Below are 24,961 nucleotides of genomic sequence, written 5' to 3' on the forward strand. Positions count from 1 at the left end.
TATTTTAATAAAATCTTAGGTCTAAACTTGCTACCTTGCTAGCTTCCAAATAGGGTAGAATCTCAGACCCATCACAGCTCTTGACAGGGGTGTTGGGTAGATCACAGATCTTATGCCAGTAAAAAGGAATAATCAGCCTTAAACTAAAAAATACCATTCTAAACTCACCTAAAAAAATCTACAAACCAAAAGCCTCTAAAGACATGGAAGTTCTTTCTGAACAAAACTATCAATCAAGTTAATCTGTCATTCACAGAGCACTGCACCCAACAACAGAATACAAAATATACAAAAATATATTTAAAATAGCACACAATACAGTCGCAAAGATAATTCATACATTTGACCATAAAACAAGGTCCAATAAATATAAAGGGACTGAAATTATCAGAGTATATGCTTACACCCCAGTGGATTTAAGTTAGAAATCAGTAACAAGAAGATATCGAGATAAACCTCAAATACCTGGGAATGAAACATCAGACTTATAAATAATTCATACAGGTCAAAGATGAAATCACAAGGGAAATTAGAAAATATTTTGAAGTGCATGAAAGTGAAAATACAAAATATGTGGAATGTAACTAAAGCAGTGATTCAAGTGAAACTTACAGCTTTAAGTGCTTATATTAGGAAACAAAAAATATCTAAACTCACTGGTTTAAGGTTCCACTTTAAGAAGTCAGAAAAAGAGCAAAGTAAACCAAAAGGAAGAAAATAATAGAGAATAGATATCAACAAAATAGAAAACAGACAGTAAAGAAAAGTAACTAAGTTAAAAGCTGGTTCTTTGAATATACTTGATATCAGCTCATGTGTCTGATAAGGGACTGATATCCAGAATATATAAAGAACTGCTAAAACTCAACAACAACAACAAAAACTCAATTTAAAAATGAGCCAAGGACATGAGCAGACATTTCTCCAAAGATACACAAATGGCCAATAGCATATAAAAATATGCTCAACATCACAAAATCATCAGAAAAATGCATACTGAAAGCCCTCACACCCATTCGGATGGCTATTTAAAAAAATAAAACAAAAACAGAAAATAACAAGGGCTGACATGGATATGGAGAAACTGAAACCCTTATGCATTGCTGGTGGGAATGTAAAATAGCACAACCACTGTGGAAGACAATATGGCAGTTCCTCAAAAAATTAGAAATAGAATATCATATGATTCCGTAATTATACTTGCAATTATACTTAAAAAAACTGAAAGTGGGGACTGGAACTGATACTTGTACACTCATATTTATAGCAGTATGACTCACAATAGTGAAAAGGTGGAAACATCCCAAATGTCCATGAACAAATGAATAGATAAATAAAATGTGGCATTTATTTACAGGGAAGGGGAAATGGGAAGTTATTGTTTAATGGTAGAATTTCAGTTTGGGATGACAAACTTATTCTGGAGATAAACAATGGTGATGGTCACCAAACAATATGAATGTACCCACTGCCACTGAATTGTACACCAAAGAGTGGTTAAAATGGTAAATTTTATGTTATGCATATTTTGCCACAATGAAAAAAAAAAACTCTGGTTCTTTGGGGGAAAAAAAAAACAATAAAATAATAACCCCTAGCTAGAAAAAGAAAGAACATAAATCACCAACATCAGGAATGAAAAAGATTATCACTTATCATCAAGTCCTATAGACATCAAAAGCAGGATAAGAGAATACTATGAACAACTTCATGCCAATAAATCTGACAAGCTGGATGAAATGGACAAATTTCTTGGAACACATAATTTGCCAAAACTGATATAAGCAGAAGCTGAAAATCTCAAAATCCCTGTTATCTAGTAAAGAACCTGATACCATTACTAAAATCCTTCCCCAAAAGGAACCTCCAGGCCTAGATAATTTCACTGGTGAATTACATCCAATGGTCAAGGACGAAAAAACACTGATCCTATAGAAACTTCAACAAAGAATGTATGTAGGTGTCAAATAGCAAATGAAAAGAGTCTCAACATTATTAGTTATCAGGGAAATGCACATTAAAACCTCAGTAAGATACCACTGTACACTTACTATTATTCCTAAAATCAATAATCTGATGAAATCAATGCTAGTGAGGATATGAAGCAAATGAAACTCTCATACTTTGCTGGGGGGAAATGCAACAAAGTACAGCCACTCTGGAAAGGAAACTGGCATTTTTTATGGACATAAATATAACATTAACCATCAATCCAAAAAACACCACTCCAACATGGAAATTTAAAACTTTATTACAAACAACTCTTAAGCAAATCTCTAGAAAACCATGATATTTCATTGAAATTTCACATCATGACAATTATAACACAACATATCAGAATCTATGGGATGCTGCAGTGCTCAGAGAGAAAAATCATAACACTGAATATTTCCATCAATAAAAAAAGAATTAAAAAAAAGTGAATTAAGATAACTCAAAAAGACAAAAAATAAACAGAAGGAATAAATTAATATGAATCAAAGCAGAAATAAGTTACAAATTTTAAAACTAACTTAATTTCAAAAATTACTAACAAATTTACAAAAACTACTAGCTAATCTATCTCGAGAGTAAACATACAACATAAATAGTGAAGGCAAAACAACCACAAATAAATTTGAGAAATGAGATGAAATGGATAACATTCTCAAATAATATAATTTATCAAGACTGACCACAAAAGAGTTTTTTTAATCTAAACTTTATTTCCAAAGAAGAAAAAGGAAAGGCTGTCAAAGGATCCCCACAAAAAGTAATATACTGAGATGGTTGCAAAGCAAAGGAGAAGTCTACCAAACTTCTGAAGAACAGATTACTCCAGACAATTGGGGAGGAAAAAAAACTTCCCACTTCCAACACTGATATATGTAAATATCTGTATATAACTATTTATAAAACACAAAAATTAAGTATATCAGACCAATCTCACTTGTCACTTTCCCAAATAAAATATTAGCAAATAAAATCCAGCAGAACATTTAAAAAATAATGTATCACAGTCATTTGGAATATATACTATAAATGCAAGGGTGGTCACATATGAGTAAAAAATCAAAGGAAAATAATTAGGAGAAAAATCATCCATTCAATCTCCATAGGTGGTTAAAAAAACTTTTAATAAAATTCTATAACCAATTTGATAATAATGAAAAATAAGAATAGATGTTAAGTTCTTTAACATGCTATTTCCAACTCAGCCCGAAACCCAGTGGAGAGGAAATCATCTCCACTAAGTTAGGAACAAGGATAGATATTCTCACAAATATTACTTAATATTGTATCATATTTTCAAGCCTATACAATTAAAGAAGAGAAATAAGTTAGAGATAGAATAATTAAAGAGGTGTAAGAAAAACTATTAATATTTTTAAGAGTTATAGCTATTACCTGGAAAATCAAAACATTCAGTTTTTAAAAATTAATGCAAGACTTTTATAAAGAATATTTTACAGAATGACAATAGAAACTTAAACAGATAAAAAAGAAACATTTATGTTTTGGAGCAGAGTCATCAACATCTTAAAGATATTAATACTACCCTAATTAAATTTATAAATTTAATTTGATGACATAAAAATTGCAGTAGGTTGGTTTTTCTAATCAGACTTTAAAATTGATCCTAAAATTCCTATGGGAAAATAAGCAAACAGGCCAGGAAAATTCTGTAAAAAGGAGCAATGAGAAAATGCCCCAGGGAGGGGGAGAGGGGAGGATAAGTACTACCAGATATTAAAACATACTCATATTATAAAATCTCAAAAGAGGCTGGCAAATAAATAGTAAGACAAACAATTAAATAAGATTTAAAATCCAGAAATAAGCTCAAATACTTATGTGAATTTAGTACAGCTAACATCTCAAATCAGCAGGGAAAAACTGCATGAATAATGGTGGGACATATAGGTAGTCATCTGGATAAAAAACAAGATTGGCTCCATACCTCACACTTTATACCAGAATAAAATCTAAATGGATCAAAGATATAAATCTGAAATAAAACCATAAATGCTGTAGAAGAAAACATGGGAAATTATTTTAAAGCCTTGAAGAAGGAATACTTCTCTAATTATTATTCAAAAATTCAGAAATCATTAAAAAAAATTCAACTAAATAAAAATATAACATTGTCTGCATGGCAAAAACAAAAACAAAAAAATCGTAATTATAATTAAAAGGACAAATTGGGAAAAATATATAATTTAGTATATGTGCTGCCATAGCAAGCACTATATTGTTAGTTTATATGATGGACAAAGACCTAATTTCTCTAATATAAAGAGTGCCTATAAATCAGTGAGAAAAATAACAAACCAATTTTTTTAAGCGTGTAAAGGAAACAGTTCACGTAAGAGAAATATAAATGAATTTCAAACATACATAAAAATGCTTAACTACATTCATAATAAATGCAAATTCAATCCATACTAAAATACTATTTTCAACTATTAGATTCACAAAGATCAAAAACAATATATTGTGACAGTAAGGATGTGGGAAAACAGGCAAAATTATACATTTCCAGTGTGCTAATAAGATGAGGCACTCTCTGTAGTAGCAATTTGTCTGTATCTATCAAAATGTTCAAACCCTCTGACCCAGCACTTTTTGAGTTCTCAAAATTTATCCTGCAGATACACACACACGTATGGAAAATGACACATGCATACTATACCGAAATGTCAGCAATTAAAGATTAAGTATGAAAGACAATGAAATATAAACCTCTGAGCTCAGAAATAACATTCTTCACATTATTCATACTTTCTTCTGCAACTATCCTAATATGTTGTTTTACCTACAGACAATAGGCTTTTATAACTTATAAAATTTCTAGACTTAATATAGCATAACTTCGCTTGTGCTAAATATATAAATAAGGTGTATATGAGGTTTTAATAAAAATTGGTTTAAATTGCTCATTACTATAAAAGTAGCAGTAAATCACTCCACTGTTACTCTAACCTTGATTAAAATGACTGCTTGATTTTTAAGAACATCCTTATTTACACTGTCCATTTATTTATACTAGTTTGCATTAACCTTCCAATGTCATCAATGAACATTTTACACCTTACCTTTGTATGGTATTCCATAGCATCCAATTCACCTTGATTGAAAACAACACATCTTTTCCGTTTCTAAAGAGTAAATTACAAGGAGAAAATCAAGTTGCCATCTATCATTATATTGCTATTTTGAAATATACTAGTATTTCTTTTTTCTTTATCTTTATCACATTTTCCATATTGTGTATCTCATTCTTTAAGAGATAATAATTAACTGTTGAGGTTGAAATCAGTCTAAGATCCAAGAGGGCAGAGACTGTAATCATCTTGCCCCATCGCTCTACATACAACAGCACATAGAAAGATACCAACATTTATTGGATGAATAATGAATGTAATTCCTCTCTCTAACAAAGAAAATATTATTATAATCTATCTGAAATGGACTTTGTATAATCACCTCTGAACTTGTCAAAGGCAGAAAAAGTACTAAAGCATAATTAATTTGATCCTATATGGCATTCTCAAAACTTGAATGCACCAGTGCGTATACAAATATATATACTTCAAGAATACATTTTCCAGAGAAGCTTTCTACTTTTTTACCTTTGAAAAATATCACCACTCTTCCAAACATTTATTATATAAGCTTATCCCCAAAGGGTAGGTCTCTAAAATTCCCCCAAAATCTATATTCTGCTTTAGACTTTTGCAAATAAAGAAACATGTTTTTGAGCAAAAAAAGATATAAAAACATGCAATTAATAAAAAGAAACCTAGGCAGAAAGAGGTTTTTTTTGTTGTTGTTTAGTTTCGTTTGTTAGCTTAATTTACAGAGCATTCGCTTTTGAATCAACTTTGCTTACTTTTAAAATATGCAACTTTGGTCCTCTACGCATGGTAGACGTCAGCAAAAAGTTAAAAATTATTCTGTACATGCTAAAGGCTTATTGTGTTTTATTGATTATTCTTTATACTTAGTAAATCACAAGATATTTGAGATGCCGGAATAATAAATTTGTGTTTTCTGTAGAAAAATTAAAATTTCTTAAAACATTACCTTCCCAGTAACAGAAATGGAGATTTCTTTTTTAACATCATTTACTAGATCTTCCTTTTCATTACTTTGTTCGCATTCTTTGTGAATAGCAGAAGTTATATAAGGTTTGGTGACATCAAACAGTTCAGATCGAAAAACATATCTTTGAATGAACATTTCAAAGTTTCCTCCGTCATCATCCACTGGCTTAGTGGTAGAAGCACTAAATGTAGCAGAGGTTCCAAGAGAGGACACAGAATCCATGCGAAGAGAATCAAGGTGAACAGAAGAAATAGGCTCATTTTTACTGTAATAAGGCTGATGAAGTTCATAGTTTATCTTGTTAATGAAAGAAAGATGATCCAGTAACCATCCTGGTGATAGCTGGAGAACCACAGACATTCTCTTCCTTAAAATAAAAAAATAAGTAAGTAAAATTAAGAAAAACGAAAACAAAACACTCTGGGAATTAGACGTTAGAAGTAAAACCCAACTCTCCTGAATAACTTCTTGTTTTGTTTTGTTTTGTTTTAAAGTTCTTGGTTTTTCTTTAATACAGGTACTGGGGATTGAACCCATTTAAGTCCTTAAATGTCCTGTTTTTCAGTAAAAATATACTTCATACACACAAGTAGATCTGATGTGCAGGTATATAAACTTGACATGTACATAGAATTTAAATTTTATGATGTTAATATATAAAGCAGGACTAAAATTGCAGTGTTTTAATATAAACTTTTAATTTCAGGGTTGATAATTCAAAATGTTCAGCCAGCTTAACCAAACCTGATCTTATTTCTGGAATCCCAATTAGACCCTCCTATCTTCCGGGAGGATATACAGGATGCACAACCTCCTGCTTGGAACTTGGATCTAGCCACTAGTCTACATCCTCCAAGTCAGGAAGGCACTGAATCCTTAGAATGTGCAAGTGTCTTGTCAAAGAATTACCCGTGAGAATTCACCCTTCTAATGAGATAAATCTAGAGAAGGTAACAAAATTCCAGAGTTGTTAGCAAGTCAGCCCTTATTTTTCCAAACTACATTTGCCATTCTCCAGTATCACTGCACTATTTAATCACTGCTATCAACGGAGTGCAAAAAGGGCAAAAGCAGGGCAAAATGCAATTTCAACATCACATCGGAAGCACTAACCTCAAGCAAAATTGCAAGGTTAAGAGTACAGATTTGCAGTTGGTTCTGAGCACTCCTCCTATGGCAATTAGATTTCTCAGAACTTCCTTACCTTTTCTTAAAAGAAAATTTTTAATTGTGGATATTGCTTATTAAATCTACTGTAGTGGAGAACTTAAGAGGGGGAAGAGAATAAAAAATACATTAAGTGGTTAACAACACCGTGACTAATAGATGCATTTAGATTCAAACTTCTAACTTCATGTATGAGCAGTATGACGATGAACAAGTTATTTGATTTCACTGAGCCTCAATGTCATCATTTTTTAGGACATCGCAGAAGGCAGTTTATAGAGAATTAAAGGAGATAACCGACATGAAGTTTTGTGCACAGCGTCTGACACCAAGCAATAGCTCAAGTAAATGCTACTTATTGGCAGTGGAAATTCTGTTATTGGTCCTCCCTTTAGAGTCATCACTTGTGGTGATGAGGTCCTGAAATGGCGAGTGAGAGCTAGAAATGTAGACAATAGTGAAACTCAGACAGGAAAGGTGGCGTGCCCAAAGTTAAAACTCGTTACTGCGGCTCTGAGCTCTCCTCCCACCCCTACCACTCTACAGGTTTGGGGTTGTGTTTGCCTCTGAGTTCAAACGCAGGGAAGCGGGGATGTCCTTTTTTACCAAAGTAATGTACTGTGCTTACTGCACTTCTCTCTCCGACTTCTCTGCTTCACACTGGATTCCTCCAGCTTCTCACAGGCCACCACCAGAGGACCGCGGAACCCACAGAGCAAATTCTGAGCCCGAACACTGGCGGCGGCCTCAGCGGCGCCACCCTCGGAGCCGACTACGCGCACAGTGCAGTCACCGGCGAGTCCCACCTCGCCGCTTCCCCTGTCAGAAAAGGGCACGCCGCCTTCCCAGATTCGCATCATGAAACGGCACCCAGCTAAACAGTGGTCACGAAAGACCCTCCCCTCAGAGCAAAGGGGGAAAAAATTTCTCCTTTCCTAAGAGCTATGGGAGCGGCCATGTTGCTGTACGGAAAAAGCGTTTCCAGGGAGGCTTGGAACGCTCTGCTTGCTACTCAGGGTCATAGAACGCTCGGGTGTCCGCAGCTCAATTTTAGGGTCGGACCAGACATCATAGGGGACGCTTACAGCGGCCAGGAGACACCAGTGCGCCCCGTGAGGCGGCGGGGCGCGACCAACACGCAGCGTTCGGGCGACGAAGAGCGGCGCGTAAGAGCTGCGCATGCGCGCGCACGTCGGGCGTGATGACGTCGGCGCCGGCGGAGAATTTAAAATTCGAAGGGCGCCGGCGGGTGGAGGAAGGGGTTTGTGTTTTGGCGGCCGCGCTTCTGCCTGGCGGGCAGTTGCATGGTTTACAGAAATTCGGTTCCTGGGTCGCGTCAAGAAGCTGGAAGAAAGGTGACTAATGACTTTTGGCTAATTTTTGTTCTGACGGTACTGGTCTGGAGGGAGAAGGTTATGGCGCCAGCAAGTTGGATTTAGATGCCCGGAGTGACGACGTTTTGGTGTTTTTTGCTGTTATAACCAGTCAACGGGCCGAATCTGTGCGAGCCGCTAGTTTCCCGGATTCCAGTATATTTCTAATAGCAGTGATTTCCCAAGGAAGAAGGTGAGGGCCAAGTGGGCACTGATGGGGGGAAGAGGGCTTGGAGGAATGGGTGGGAATGGGGAGAGGAAATACAAGACGAGGAACCGTTTGTGTGTGGCGTTTCACGTAACAGGCGTAACATTCTGGCGGCCGTGTACCGAGTACATTTAGAAATCTCAAATTGTAAGAGTACATTTTAAGTGGAGATTGGGAGTGAACATATAGATGAGAGCGAATAAGTATAATAGATACAGAAGCATATACTGTAGAAGAAATAGGTGGCCAAACAAAGAAGGCAAAGGTGTAATCAATTTAAAAGAAAAAGGCGAGCCTAGAGAAAAAAAGGATACCCACAGGTGTCCAGTTTCCAGGAAGGCAGCGCAGGACCTGAAAAGGCTAAGTGTATAGTATCTACTGCCTCAGAGATGAGCTAGGATCAAAAATAATTTGTCAGTCATGAGTATCCCAGAAGGCAATGGTTTCAGTAGATGGGGAGGGAATGAGATGAGAATGTGGTCTCAGAAAATGGAAGCAGTTTGTAGACCAGATGATTTATCATTGGTGAAAGGGAAATTGAAGCAAGAGGGGCAGTAATTGAAGAATATAAATGGGAAACGGTAGGTTAAGGACAGAGCAAGAACGATTGACATTGGGAAAAGAAAACAGAATAGCTCTGTTCTGAGACCACAGAAAAGGAAACATCTGAGGTAGGTCTTGTCAGGTAGCCTCTGACTTCTCATTGAAATAGGCACAGCCAACAGCAATGGTGTGGCCTGAGTTAGAGTTTCAACTACAATAAACCCCTGTGAAGGAAGGAATCATGCCTTATTCATCTTTATACTGTTTGCATTGCTTTGCACATTTGCTTGTACATGGTGTTTATGTGTGTTGAATATTTTTTAATGCAGTTAAATAGATAATTCTTGAAAATGAGGACTTCACCTTACATGAACAAGTAAAGATAGCTTGGGAAAAGATTATCTTGAAGAAACAATGAAACTTGGCTACCTTTCTGTTTGAGGATAAAGATAATGGTGCTTCATGTACCATCCATGTCTGGAAAGACTTTCTTAATTCCAAATTCATGAATGCAGGTCATAAGCATGAAACGCAGCTCAGTTTCCACCGGTGGTGCTGGCCGCCTCTCTATGCAGGAATTAAGATCCCAGGACTTAAATAAACAAGGACTCCATACCCCTCAAACGTAAGTACCTCATGCCTTGATGTCTTTGAGGAAGAAATGTGTAAAGGTGGTTAATACGAAGATGTAGTGTGAGTGATGTGATGAATCGTATCTGTTCTCAGCTGTACCTAATTTGGAGTCAGTTAAGGCTAAAAGTGGGCGTGTTACCAAGTGTTGTGTTTTATCTTTTCTGTTCCTTACAAAACCACGTCCTTTGTTAGGCAATGCTTAAAGGACTACTAATTCCCCTTCAGCACTCTTTCATTCTTATTTTCCTCTTTAGAGTTGCTTGCTTGAGCAGGTCCTGTGCAGTAACATGCAGTTTATTGAGGTGTATCCAACTAGCCAAGTTCTCAATCAGGTATCATTTGCTCGGACAATTAGCTGCAATTTAGTAGCAGCCAACAGAACACTACTTCACACTTTTTCCAAGATTCACTGGGGGAAGAAAAGGTGTCCAAAAGAACTTGCTATCATAAGCTGGTCTTTTCCCTGTGAGTGGTTTTCTTCCAATTAACAGAAGGCAATTTGTAACCCATGTGAGTTGTAGCAATTGTTCCCTGTAACCACTGTACAGGTTACTTACTTACTGTTCTTAAATTACTTAGGTTTACGCAGAATGAGCCTCTACTACTCTTAGAAATTTGAAACATTTATACATATTTTCTTGTGAAACCGGCGAAATTTTTTTTGTACTGTCACATACTACAACACCAAAAGATTTCTGCCTCAACATTGTAAAATGATTATAAATCAATAAAAAATGTTAAAAAGAAAAAAAGATTTCTGCCTGAAATTGTGTTAGAAGCTAAAAGGCTGCCTTTGTCAATGTTTTTGGTCTGTAATTGGCATATGTGTTTTTAATTGTAGCTGCATTGTAATAAAGAGTGGTCCTCAAAAGAAAAAATTTTACATGTGGCTGTCATTCTGTGATTGAAAGTATCTATTTTTAAACCTTTTCTTTTCCTTAGGAGTTGTCTATAAATGCACATATTTAAGATAATTAAAATTACAATGTAGATATGGGTTTTTTTCTACTTTCTTCCTAACATTTTAGTGTTGAAATTTATACTATGTTGTAAGCCTATCCCATTTATAATATGTATGATTGCTGCAAAAAATTTTTCATGATTTTGAATTATTGTAGGTAATGGGGGAGAAGGGTTGGTTCCAATGTATTTCCAAAAATTTCTTGAACTAATATCTTTACATTTATTTTAAAGAGTTTGTTTTTTCTTTTTCTTAAAGCAAAGAGAAACCAACCTTTGGGAAGTTGAATTTAAACAAACCCACATCTGAAAGAAAAGTCTCTGCATTTGGTAAAAGGTAATGATATTTTTTATTAATTCTGATGAAGATTCTTATAGCCATGCATTGGGCTAGATGCTGTCAAAGTACAAAAAATTAGATGTCACGGTCCCTTTCAAGAGAAAGTTATAATCTAGTTTTCGTCTCTTTTAAGTGGTTAAAATGGTTATATCTGCTTTAGCTGATTCTGAAAGATACACCAGCACATTCAGACCACTATTTCATTGTTACAGGTGAATACTTGATTGAAAATTCTATACATACCTTTCAGATACTGTGGTATCATAGCATTTTAAAATTAGGAACCATCATGTAGTCCAATATTTTAGTCACAGACTTTTTTTATACTCTTAAATGTTAAGGATCCCAAAGAGATTTTATTTTGTGGGCTATATCTATTGATATTAACCATATTAGAAAGTAAAACAAAAAATTTTAATATGTATTAGTTCAATTTAAAATAACAATAGCCCATTACATGTTAACATAAATAACATGCTGTCTTTTTTTAATTTAAAAAATTTCTTTAAAAATTTTAAAAAACAAAACTCAAAACTTTTCAGTGAGAAGAGTGAGACTGATTTTCATTTTTGCAAATCTCTTTAATGTCTAGTGTAGTAGAAGATAGCTAGATTCTCATATCTGCTTCTGTATTCAGTCTCTCACAATATCATACATCATGTGGTCAGCCTTGGAAAACTACACTGTACGCTCATGAGAGAATGAGAATGAAAGAGGCAAATAACAGCTTGGTTTTATTGTGAAAATAGTTTTGACCTGTCATATCCCCTAGATCACACTTTGATAACCATTGTCTCGAGTAGATCAGTGATTGCCTGGGCTGGTGGAGAGAGGGGTAAGAATTGACTGTTAAGGGTTATAAGACTTCTGAGATGATGGAAATGTTTAATATCTTGATCATGGTAGAGATTACACAGGTATACACATTGTCAAACCTCATCAAACTGCACTTCAAACAGGTATACTTTATTCTAAGCAAATTTTACCTCATTAAAGTTAATTTTTAAAGAAACGTCTAACTCCTAAATAGAGAAAATAAACTGTCCTTCTATCTCACCAAAATGAAATACAACTTTGTTTTAAGACAAATATGTTTAGTTGTTTTCAAAATATTTAGAGATGATGTATTTATTACCTTATGGCATGCAAGAATTCTACCACTGAACCACCAATGCTCTGCCCTATCTTATGAAAAGTCTTTGTCATGAAACCAAGTGAAACTGTTTCTGGTATTCATTCAGTTGATTAAAAAAAAATCTTAAGGCATTTTTGTAATATAACTTTCATCTCAGAGCTGAACTTCAGAGATAATGCTGATAATGATTGTAAAATCTAACATTTGCTGAGCATTTTATAAGCCAGATATTGTTTCAAGTGCTATTTTATATCTCTTTTAATCAATCCTCAAAACAGCCCTATGAGTGGATATTGCCTTCATTTTACAGATGAGGAAATTGAAGCACAGAGAAGTTAAGTAGTTTACCCAACGTCATACCACTAGTGACAGAGACAGAGTTTTTAACCACAGACTCTGTTTCTAGACCCTATGCTCTTAAACTATAAGTTGAATGATACAGTATTTTGATTGGGAAATTCTCTTATACTTTAAAAAGATGCTTATTCGTGCAGTTTTGTGTAGAATAAAAGCTGAGTCTATATAGGTATTCCTTTCATGGTTAAAAAATATTGAAGATTAAATAATAGCAACTAGAAAAGTGGTTCTCAAGTGAGCAAATTCTCAGGGAGAAAATTAGCTAATTAGCTAATTGACCAGTACAGTGGCATAAGAGAGCAATCATGGAGGGGTAAGTAGCATGTTGAAAGGACTTAGGTTACTGAATAGGTCTGGAGAATGATTGGTGCAGATCTAGTGGACTCAAGATGCACATTCTTAGAAGACGATGTATGTGTTACATGTGCAAAGCACAGAAGCATATTTTTCTTCCTACCTCATTTTATACTTTACTCTTAATTATTTGCTCTTTTTTCTCTGCTTTGAATAAGAGAATTCTGTTTAAATAACTAAAGAATTGAACTTTAATGTTTGATGCTGATGTTAAAATATAAAATCGCCTTAAAATAATTTAGGTTTAACCACAGAAGGAAATCGTTTTTGACTGCTTTTTAAAAATATGTTTCCAGGACTAGTGGGCATGGATCTCGGAATAGTCAATTTGGTATATTTTCCACTTCTGAAAAAATCAAGGACCCAAGACCACTTAATGACAAAGCATTCATTCAGCAATGTATTCGACAACTCTGTGAGGTATTTTATAATTTTAAATATTCTAAATTGTGAGAATTTTCTGAAGTATTTCCAATAATTTTTCTATTATAAAATGATGTTTCATGAAAATTATTGTAGTTTCTTTCAGAAAATGGTTATGCATATAGTGTATCCATGAAATCTCTACAAGCTCCTTCTGTTAAAGACTTCCTGAAGATCTTCACTTTTCTTTATGGCTTCCTATGCCCTTCGTATGAACTTCCTGACACAAAGTTTGAAGAAGAGGTTCCAAGAATCTTTAAAGATCTTGGGTTTGTATGTTATAGTTCTCATTAACCTAGAAAGATTGTTGGGACATAGAGAACAAAACTGAATAAATGTGTAAAGATTTTGAGTTAGAGATATAATATATTTTAAGATGGTCACAGTGGGCAACATATGCAAGATAAATTGAAAAGGCAAAAAGACAACTATTTGGAGATTATCATTGAACTACAGATGCTAGATCATAGAAGCCCTCAACTACTGATGTGCCGAGGAATGGAGAAGACAGACTGGATACCACAGATTTTATAGAAACAGAACAAGATTGAAGGCCTAGTGAAAATGGGATGAGATAAAGTCCAAAAAGGCCTGTGTGTAATAAACACAGAGGAAGAAATAGATTTCAGGATGAGAAATACATACTTGTGGTTTGTTTGGGGTACACTGGAGTTGAGGGAACAAACAATCTTTGAGGAGAGAAGGCCAGCATATTGGTTATAAATCAAGTTCTGCAGCGTAGGGGATATATGTAAAAAGTAATCTGCAGAGAAGAAACAAAAAAATACACAAAATCATTTGAGATTAAGATGACTAAGGAGATAATCTCAACAAATATCTTCTAAACAAGTCAAGATTGTTGGCATATATGTGGAATTTTTTTGTGTGTAACTTTTTGTTTAATTTAGCCATTATTTTTACAAGATTAACATACCAGCTTATTTTTTCTAATGTTTCATAGGTATCCTTTTGCATTATCCAAAAGCTCCATGTATACAGTGGGGGCCCCTCATACATGGCCTCACATTGTGGCAGCCTTGATTTGGCTAATAGACTGCATCAAGGTATTTGGTTTCTCATTTTAAATATATTTGATTTCTCATTTTAAGCATATACGTAGGAAAACAGCAAAACCCACAATAAAACAATAAGTCAGTAGGAATTTCCCCTGTAACATTTATTTGGTTTCTTCTCTTATTTATTTAAAATCTATATTTACTGCAAAAAGTTTGGAAAATACAGAAAAGCATACACTCATAATCCCACAATTTAGAGACAACTTAAAACATTTCCTGAGATGTAGTTTTAAAAGTGCATTCTTGCTTTGCAAATCATGTGTATTTTTTAAATTTTTGATAAATGTTGACAAATTTCCCTCCAGAAAAAGTGCATCAGTTAAAATTTCAAACATGGGCAGGGAGGATATAGCTCAGTGGTAGAGTGCGTGCTTAGCATACTTGAGGTCCTGAGTTCAATCCCCAGTACCTCCATTAAAATAAATAAACAAACAAACAAACCTAATTACCTCCCGCCTTAAAAAAAAAAACAAAAAACTCAACAATGTCTGAGAATACCCATTTTCCTACACTTTAGGCATTTTTGTATTAAAATCTTACCCATTTGGGAGGTGGAAGAGTAAATTGCTTTAATGTATTATTAAAGTGATATGTTTTTGTGTGGTTTATCATTATCATTGCTATTGCTTACAACTTTCTGGTGTGTACTTTTTTGGCTGATTTTCTCTTTCATTATTTGTTTCTGCTATTAATTTAAGCCTTTATGTATTGAACTCCTTATATATTAAGCTTATCAGTGTTTTTAAGAATTGACATGACAAGCAAAAACGTAATTTTTTCATATCTGCATTTTTTAAGCCTGGATATTTTTCACAGTTATAACTGTCTATTCATGTCTTTTGCCTTTTTTCTTGTTTATTTGCAAGAGCACCTTTTTATGTCAAAAATAATTGATTGTGGAAATAAGCTTTTATAGATAAGCTGCAAATATTTTTGTCGTCTTTTTCCTTTTGATTTATATGCTGTATTTTGATTGTTTAGAAATGTAGATTTTTATCTAGTCTAATGCGGTCTCTTCCTTTTATAGTTTCTGAGTTTCCTGCCCCACTTAGTGCTAGAATTTTTAAAACTAACACTGTCCCCTGACATTCTCTTGGGCATCAGCAAGCCCTTTACTAAATGTAGGCAGGCATTGGGTAGATGGATTTTGACTCAGGGACATACTGGTACATTCAGTACCACCCATTTTCAAGACAGGAGTAGAAATCCAATGCCATAGTTCATTACTACAAGTTAAGTTTTATTGAACTTTATGTATAACATTTATGCATTCAATTTGTCTCTCCTCACTGATACCCTTGGACATTGGGTAACCACCTCAGACCAGATCCCCTATTGTCATTAGAGCACTTTACCTTTGTTTGCTTAAGCAGCTTAGGTCATCGTTATGTGGTTGGGAGATAGCATTTCCACAGCGATCCAGGAGCTGCTGTATGGAGTGCCTGCTTGGCTTCTGTCAGGGATGGACATCTTGGGATGCCTCCAAGTGTTACATAGGTTGAAATCCCCTCCTTATCTTGATTTGCTTAAGATGGTGGGAAAAACTACTGGCTTTTGTATTTTAATTTTATATCCTGGAACTTGACTGAATTTGTTGATAAGACCTAACAGTTTTTTTGAGGGGTCTTTAAGATTTTCTCTATATAAAACCATGTCATCTACAAATAGAGATAATTTTGCTTCTTCCTTTCCAATTCTGATGCCTTTTATTTCTTTTTCTTGCCTGGCTAGGACTTCCAGTACTCTGTTAAATAAAAATGGCAACAGTGGGCATCCCTTTCTTGTCCCTGATCTTAAAGTACCAGCTTTGAGCTTTTCACCATTGAGTACAATGTTAGCTGTGGGCTTGTCATATATTGGCTTTATTATGTGGAGGTGCATTTCCTCTATACACAGTTTGGGAGTTTTTATTAAGAAGGGATATTGAGTAGTGGTATTATATTAGGAAAGCCACCTTTAGCTAAAAAAAAAAAATGATTACTCAAATCCATATTTCTGGTTATCTCTATACAATCTCAGGTTGAAACTATTTTCACCTTACCTTCTCAGTTGAAGAACTTTTAGTTCCTATAGTAAGAGTCTTTCCTATAGTTCTTGGGGATCCGTTTGTCCTTGTGTAAGGCTCTCCTTGAACCTTGCAGAGTAGCAAGAGTTTTCACAAGGATCTTTGACAAAGCAACATGAACTCTATATTTATCTACCATGTTGACAAGGTAGAAGATTCTGTTCTTCATCTTGGGCTCTGCCCTACATGTCTTTCAGACTTAATTAAGTTTGATTTTCACTTGAGTCCTTGTTAAAGGAAGAAGAAGTAAAGGGTAAGTTCGTAGAGCTTGCCTACATCCACCCTAGATATACAGAAAGTATTATGAGTGCCTTTGGAATAGGAAAGAAGCAGATAGGACAGGCAACTTTAGACTGAAAACAGTATTCCCACTCAGGAATCCTATATATACAAGTCCTAGGGTAAGAAAATTTAATGACACATTTTCAGCAGAAACCATGTTGTTCTCTTATACACCTAATGCGTAGTCCTTTTTTTAGAGCTTAGTATTCATATAAATATACATTTATATCTTTACATTTTATAGCAGTTTCATTTAAATTTAACAATTTTATTTTTGAAAGGTTATATTTTTAAAAAGTTATAAAAACGGGTGTTCCAAAATAGAATTTCTGTTCCTTAAAAACCTTAAGGCATTCTCCTTTAGCTTGTTAATTATAAACATCTGTATGTTTTGCTGTAATTCATTACCTGTTATCACTTTCAAGCTTAAACATTTACATTTCTGAAGAATTTATATTGTAAAATTCAATCTAAAGTTCAAATTTATACATTCTGAAGGGGTCAGTGGATAACATTTGAATACCAAAATTGAGTTCATATAAAAGAGAAATATTATTTGTTCATCTTTAATGTAGTGGTTCTGTTTTGGGTTCTCAGAGTTGCATTAAAATGTATGTATTTGCTCTCAATGGGTTAAAAATAGTGTAAATGATAATCATTTTTTTCTCTGTAGAATAGAACTAAATATGGAGCTGATTCTTTTTTTTAATCCTAAGGGATTCAGCTACTAAAAAAATCAAAAGAATTGTATTTTAAGGTTTAAAAGAATAACCTTTCAAGAGACTTTCAGTCATGCAATAATATAAATGCTTCTGAAAATGACACTAAAAACATACTTGACAAAACATGAATGCTGCTGTGTTTTCTTCATAAACTTAATCAATTTAATGTTGATTAATGTTTAATGATTAATGTTTATGTTCTAAATAGTTACATACTGCCATGAAAGAAAACTCACCTTTATTTGATGATGGACAGCCTTGGGGAGAAGAAACTGAAGATGGAATTATGCATAATAAGGTACCTTACATTACCATAGAGTTATCTTAATATTATTAACTAAATGTGTCATTATTGAAATTAATATATTCTTTGGTAGAACTTGTCTTTTTTGCTCCCTGAAAATCTTCTTAAATTGATTTTTTTAAATATTAGTCAGTGGATTTACTCTTGGCATCACATTGTAATTTCCTAAAATTAACAAGGCACAGAAATTTGAAAATGTTAAGTAAGTAAAAAAAGGCAAGGCAATTGTAATTAAATCATGTTACTATTACATGTATAGATGTAGTCATTCTTTTTCTTCCCTATCTTTTAGAGTGAAAATAACAATACTGGCATCATTATTTTAATAAAATATTTTGTCAACGCGAAGGATGGAAGACTGAGTCTTAAAATAGATGGCATGTGGATTTTTTGTTTTGTTTTGGCCGTTTTAGTTAGACATATTGCCTCTTAGAGTTCCCACTTTGAAAATGGATTGAGATAGAAGTAAATAGATGGTCTAAATTGGCTCCCAGCCCATACTTTATGGAGCCTAAACTATGCAACTAAACCCACCCTATTTCCTAAAATACACAAATTATATATCCAAATGGAGCAAACACCAACTCCAAGGAATAAATTTATAATATTGAGATTAAACATTAATGTCCCCTAGCATATATAAAAGACCAGTTACTATGCAGATCCCTGAGCATCTTAATTCTGATCTTCACTCTTTGGAACATTTGTCAGAAAAAAAACCCCATCTTTTATTACTACTTGCGAAATAGTTCAAAGATGCACTAACTGATTAGCATGGTATTACTTTTTTTTCTTCTTCTTCTTCTTTTTAAACAAAAAATAACCATGCCCCTTTAACTTCATCAGTGATCCTTGCTGGTGAAGCCTTTGATCCTCTTGAGAGAATTCTCTCTTGTTGCAATATGTGTACTGGACTAGATTTATTTGTACCTCAGTTTTCACCCCCCCAAAAATTATAACACCTGGTAAATTATTAAATATTAAATTTCTTGATATTCATCCTAAAAGTTAAACCAGTAAAAATTATTCTTGCTATTTTAGCTGTTATTTCAGATGACAATATATAGAGAAGCACTTTGGAAACTATAAAGTGCTATTTTTTATTTAATTTTAAATTAAAAATTAATTTTAAATTTAAGAGTTATCAATGTATCCACCTTCACCAGATTCTGAACCTCAGCTTTGTGGGTCCAGAAATTCATCTTTGTTTTTTATTTTAATCTGCAAAATCAAAATTGACCAAGCTTAAGGAAACTGATTCACTCTTACTAAATTCACATCTGAAGAAGAATGAAGATGGATTCATTTACCATCAGTGATACATCTTCCCAGTTACAGGGAAAGCATACTGCCTATTCAGGGTACCCCTTCCATATCAACCAAGTAATAAGAAGGTTGCTTAGTAAGCAGAGGATCAGTGCAAAGGGAATTGGTTTGTCTTGAGGGATGTTTACTTCATCTAGGCTAAGGAAAATTCTGATCAGCCATTCTTGCCTCCCACAAAGTACACATCCTCAGTGACCAAAACACTTTGTACCTGCAAACGTAGTGTCATTTTCTGTTGGATAAATGTTGAGTGCTAATATTCTACTGTTTAGAGCTCTACTAACCATGCCGTTTTTTTAGCTTGAAGTTAAAGTGTAAACCATAGCTTTTATTAATTACGTTCTGGTTTTCACAACTGTACCTTGTCAGTTTAATTGGACTTAAATGATCAGCAATTTAAGTTTTTCATAAGGCAGATTATCCTTAAAGATGCTTAAGTTTGTGCATTTTATGTTGAATTATATTTATTAATAAGCTTCCTTGTCTGACCTCAAAATTCTGAAAATATGGGTCTTTTGCTGTTTACTAAATATCACCTTTATCCAACTGTAAGTGTTCTTTTCATCCTCGTTACTCACCTTAGAAGTAGTGGACGGAATAAATCTGTGCATTGTAATTAGTGCTATTTCCTAGGTTTGTGTCTCATTTAGGAGTTCATATAACTACTTAGTATTCTTGACTTTTTTTTTAATTCAAATTTAAATTTCCACTTAGAAAAGTGCAATAAACTAACCAGAGAATCATGATTTTGTATTTAAATCTACTGAACCCAATTAGTTGTTTTTGGACTACACCATAAAATGCTATGAGAGTTTCATGACTGGTGCTGACAGCTTTGAAGAGATGAATGCAGAGTTGCAGTCAAAGCTGAGTAAGTGTTCTCATTCCTAGTGTACTTGCGTTGAGTCATTTAACTCTGCTCAAGGAGTTGTAGCTTACCTTACCATGCCCAATGTTTATAGGAGCTACTCACTTTAAATGCATTCAGTTGGCTCCTGATTTTTATCAAAGCTGTTTCTTGGGTGGAAAGAAGTAAAGGTTAAGATGAAAGAATACTGGTTTTGGAGTCAGACCCAAGGCATAACCCCTTAATGGCTATGTGACCTTAACAAACTACTTAATATGTCTTAACAAGGTTTTGCAGGATTAGATGACCGGGTTTATAAAATATCAAACATACTACAAGGAGTACAAAAGATAATCAGCAAGTGTTATTCTCCTTGAGGGGTCATATCCCTGTGATATCTTTGCTTTACCATTTTAGAAATTAAAGTACCAATTAGCCAGGAGTTCTATGGTGTCTTTCAAAATTTGTGTCAGAAAGTTAACAGCCCATTATATTTCCAAAGAAAGAGATTATTTTTTTCACTCAGTATAATCTAGTGATATTCAGTCTTTACTGGCTAACATTAAAATGTTTCAGAGGTATTATTTTACATTGTTGTTCCTTTTATTGTAATAGTCCTGTATATAATGCCAGAGTGGAGGGTAAAATAGATAAGTTTAAGGTGTGTGAAGCTATCCTCCGACAACTATGGAATCAATCAAAATAGGAGAATATCACCCTGCCACTATTAGCACAAAAAGTGAAAGCATTCTCTTACATTCCTATGGGACATACCTTCCTGAAAAATAACCAGGACAATTTCAGCTTGTCCACATGAGAAAGGGAGCAAAGTAATTGATGGATGTTGGGTTTTTTTTAAAGAGAAAAATTTGTAGTGATCTAATACCAAAAGCACCTAGTGAGTTCTTTGATATTTATGTTGTAATTAATTAGGCATATAAATTATATTCATTTATTCAAACAATGTTATATTCATACTGTGTGCCAGCCACCATTTAGGCACCAAGGATACAGTAATGAATAAGATTTTTTTTTAATCCCTATTATGCTGTAAACCTGAAATTACTCTAAAATAATAAAATCTATTAATAAAAATAAATAAACAATAACTCCCTGGCCTTATGAGCTTACATTCTATTAGGTAATAATCAAATGAACAACTATAAGTCAGATGGTAAGAGTGCTATGGAGGAAAATGAAGCAGGGTAGGGAGGTGGGGTGTGTACTGGACTAAAGTGGACGGGTTGCCATTTTACAGACAGTAGGATGTCCCTCACAGAAAATGTTCTGAGTAGAGACCAGAGGAAGTGAGGGAGAGAGCAATGGTAAAAACCTGCAGAAGAATTTTGTAGGCAAGTTTGAGACCTTATGAATTTATTGAGTTTTTTTTCCAGAGGATTTATTTAATGTCGATGCTTCCAAGTTGGAATCATTAGCAGCAAAAAACAGAGCACTGAATGAGCAGATTGCAAGACTGGAACAAGAAAGAGAAAAAGAACCGGTTAGTAAACATGCTTATCTTCAGTAGACTTACATACTCCCTTATACTCTTGGGTCTCCTTAGAGAACACCGGCTGTTTCTTTATGTATTTTTTTAAAAAGACATTAACAAAATAAGCTTCTTAAAAGTTAAATTTTTTTACATAGGACAGAACTCCCAATGAAAACATGCTTGGTTTCCCTAGAGCTTTGTTTTCCCTCATGACCTATCAGTCTTGGACTAATGGTGTTCAGAATATGATGAAAGAGTCTTACCTATTTACATAAGAGCAAAAAGATCTTTAGAACAAGGTCCCCATGTTATATACCTCTAGGGAGCACTACTAAAACTTACAAGAGGCCCTGAGTTTTAAAGTTAGTGGAGACAGAATGGTAATAAATGGGTTTGTATCATTTATTGTATCCTAACGGCTTTCAAAAGCTAAATGATAATATCCAGATGTCTAATTTTGTGTATTATGTTACTGAAGCCCCTAGAACGTCCTATAAAATACCAGATTTTAAATGTTTGTGCTTTTTCATTCTGGCCCTTGACTTTTTCTGTCCTAAACTGACTTCTGAAAAGTATATCTTCTTAATTGGATAATAACAGTAAATTTCTGTTTTTAGTTCTTTTGATACCCTCTAAAAGTGAAAAGAAAACTTTAATTTACCTTTCTTTAAGGTGAATTTAAATTATATTGCTTTATTTTCAAGTAAGGTATGGAATGATTATTGATGAGAATAACTAATTTCATGTTCTTTTCTTGTGAAGAATCGTCTAGAGTCATTGAGAAAACTGAAAGCTTCCTTACAAGCAGATGTTCAAAAATATCAGGCATACATGAGCAATTTGGAGTCTCATTCAGCCATTCTTGACCAGAAATTGAATGGTCTCGATGAAGAAATTTCTAGAGTAGGTAAGCACAACTAATGCTGAAAGAGGTCATTCAGACTGGGATGGGGACCTGTGTGGGATTTAACACATAATGAGACAGCTTTGTTACCGGTATCTTTTTGCCTCTGGTGGTAAATGACTATAGAAGGCTACCAAGTTTTTAGTGACTTCTGTATTAATTTTCTGAGGCTTCTGTAACAAATTATCACAAACTTGGTGGCTTAAAACAACAGAAATGTATTCACTCACGAAAGTCTAGAAGTCAGAAATCCAACAGGGCCACACTTCCTCCAAGGACTCTGGGGGAGAATCCATTCCTTGCCTCTTCCAAATTCTGGTGTCTGATGGCATTCCTGAGATTGTGGCCATGTCATTCCAATCTCTGCCTCCATCCTCACATTGCTTTCCCTGTGCGTATGTCTCTCTTCTATGTTAATTTTTCTCTGCCTCCATTTTTTAAGGACATTTATGATGGTATTTAGGGCCCACCTCAATAATCCAGGGTAATTTCCTCATCTCAACATACTTAATTACATCTGTGAAGACCCCTCTTCCAAATAAGGTAATTCCAGGGACTAGATTAGGACTTCACATCTTTGGGTGGCCATTATTCAAACTACTACACCTTCTAACATGTTTTCAGGCCACCTGGCTTTTTGAAGCCAAGAAGGACCTAACCTAAGAACATATACTACCTGACTATAAATACATCTTCTATTCCACCTTGTGATTAATAAGCCATATTTTTAAATCCCTACTGGCCTCAGCCTGCTATAATTGTCTTATTCTCTATCAACTACCTTCTGAACTACTCAGCATCTTAAACTGATTGAAAATAAGATGAAAAGACGCTAGTCCTACAAAAGCCCAATTAAAGAAAGCTTGTTAATATTTTGTGTGCTTCTAACCTTGTTTTCATAAGCATATATAGATCTTAATCATGAAAGTCTGCAAATACTGTGGCACACGAATTGATTGACGCTTCTGTGGTGCCAGAAAGAGAATAAAGAAGGATATCTACACATCACAGAGCCATTGGATGGCAGTTTACAAAATAAATAACTATATGGATGTACTATACTATTTTCCCAAGTCTTTGCCTGCTTCGGTTTTGTTCTTTCAGGGTTTTGCAGGCTGTGTCTGTCTCACATAGGAATTGTGTAGATAGTTCTTAGGATATTTGATTTAACTCTTAGTCTATGGACTATTGATCATCTGTCAAATCAAGGACAATAATTTTCTGGAGTGTTTGCTAAATTGGTTTATTTTTTTCCAAATAAGTCTGATTACATACATTAGCTTTGCTCTAAACCAACTCTTTAAATAGTTTACACTTGACCCCTAATGTTTGTTCTCCATGATAACAAGGAACCATAGACTAATTTCTTATTATAGCAGTGTTTGTAATGCAATTAAATCAATTCTTTATAATATTAATAATTTATCTTCCTTACTGGTATTTAACCTAGAGAATTTTCATCCTTCCTACTTATGAGAATTTTTTTCCAGGAATTACAAACTGGGTAGGTGAGAAAGAAATACTTCAGAAATCATTTGCCATTGCAGAGTGATTTAGTTTGAGACAATAATTTGATAACTGTTATCCTAAGATGTTTTTATTCTGAGTATTTTAACCTTCTTGACTGTTTAAAGCCTTTCATGGCCAAGAGTGAATGAGACATATTTAAACTATAGATATTATACATTGTGGATTTTTGGGTACAGATTCCTGTAATAAGTGTATGAAGTTATACTTAAACCAATTGCTAATTTATTTTGAACTCAGATCTGGAGCTCCCCAACTACAGTGCTACGAAACGAATCATAACCAAGCCAAGACCTTGATCCTGTCAGCCCTCAGGATGGTTCTCTTGGCCCCTTTGATCATGAGAATCCTCATCCATTTGTCCCAGCCTGCTTAAAAATACTCTCATACTCTTTATTAGCTATGAGTCACAAAATGTTGGAATCACTGTTCTATATAACCACAAATATTTTAAATTTGATAACTTTTCTTCCTCTTTCATAATCTTTGCTGTTTGTATTTACCATATTCTCTTGGTACAGTGTAATCATTCATGGTTATAAACTTTAGTAACACAAGAACCTAACCACTATCATTACTTAATATTTGATGAAAGCACTGAAAATATCAGTGAAATAAGTATAATAAATGATGTATGCTTACATAAGTATTTTTTGTTTATGAAAAACTTGTGGGTTTTCCGCCTTATTGCAGAGAATCTTGCAGGAGGATTAAAACACCTTAACCGTACAGTAACAGACTCTCTTAAGTCAAACAATTCTTAGTCGTAATCATTATGTGTGGGGCCATTTTTTTTTAATACAGCACTTTCTGAAAACCATAGCAAGCCAATAGGG

General features: G+C 34.2%; 2 protein-coding genes across 17 annotated transcripts in view; one reads left to right on the forward strand and one right to left on the reverse strand.

The window, feature by feature from the left end:
* METTL4 (methyltransferase 4, N6-adenosine) overlaps nucleotides 1-8,408 on the reverse strand; it is a 427,480-nt gene extending 419,072 nt beyond the window's left edge. For all 15 annotated transcript variants that reach the window (XR_010378698.1, XR_010378697.1, XR_010378704.1 and 12 more), the window contains exons 1-3: nucleotides 8,340-8,408; nucleotides 6,067-6,454; nucleotides 5,076-5,138 (exon numbers count right to left, since the gene is read on the reverse strand). Coding sequence is in view for 2 of the 15 variants with exons in the window: in XM_031439117.2 (XP_031294977.1) it covers nucleotides 5,076-5,138; nucleotides 6,067-6,447 (444 nt within the window). In the remaining 13 variants the exon portion in view is untranslated. The remainder of the gene's footprint in view (nucleotides 1-5,075; nucleotides 5,139-6,066; nucleotides 6,455-8,339) is intronic.
* A 78-nt stretch (nucleotides 8,409-8,486) lies between these two features.
* NDC80 (NDC80 kinetochore complex component) overlaps nucleotides 8,487-24,961 on the forward strand; it is a 41,320-nt gene continuing 24,845 nt past the window's right edge. Inside the window, exons 1-10 of one of the 2 annotated variants that reach the window (XM_031439116.2) lie at nucleotides 8,487-8,820; nucleotides 9,894-10,003; nucleotides 11,231-11,308; nucleotides 13,454-13,577; nucleotides 13,677-13,849; nucleotides 14,542-14,644; nucleotides 17,934-18,023; nucleotides 20,133-20,226; nucleotides 21,597-21,703; nucleotides 22,457-22,601. In XM_031439116.2, the coding sequence (XP_031294976.1) occupies nucleotides 9,903-10,003; nucleotides 11,231-11,308; nucleotides 13,454-13,577; nucleotides 13,677-13,849; nucleotides 14,542-14,644; nucleotides 17,934-18,023; nucleotides 20,133-20,226; nucleotides 21,597-21,703; nucleotides 22,457-22,601 (1,015 nt within the window). In that variant the 5' untranslated portion in view covers nucleotides 8,487-8,820; nucleotides 9,894-9,902. The remainder of the gene's footprint in view (nucleotides 8,821-9,893; nucleotides 10,004-11,230; nucleotides 11,309-13,453; nucleotides 13,578-13,676; nucleotides 13,850-14,541; nucleotides 14,645-17,933; nucleotides 18,024-20,132; nucleotides 20,227-21,596; nucleotides 21,704-22,456; nucleotides 22,602-24,961) is intronic. The other variant, XM_064481554.1, reaches the window with a different exon arrangement.

The sequence above is a fragment of the Camelus dromedarius genome, chromosome 32, assembly GCF_036321535.1.
Source record: "Camelus dromedarius isolate mCamDro1 chromosome 32, mCamDro1.pat, whole genome shotgun sequence".
NCBI lineage: Eukaryota > Metazoa > Chordata > Mammalia > Artiodactyla > Camelidae > Camelus > Camelus dromedarius.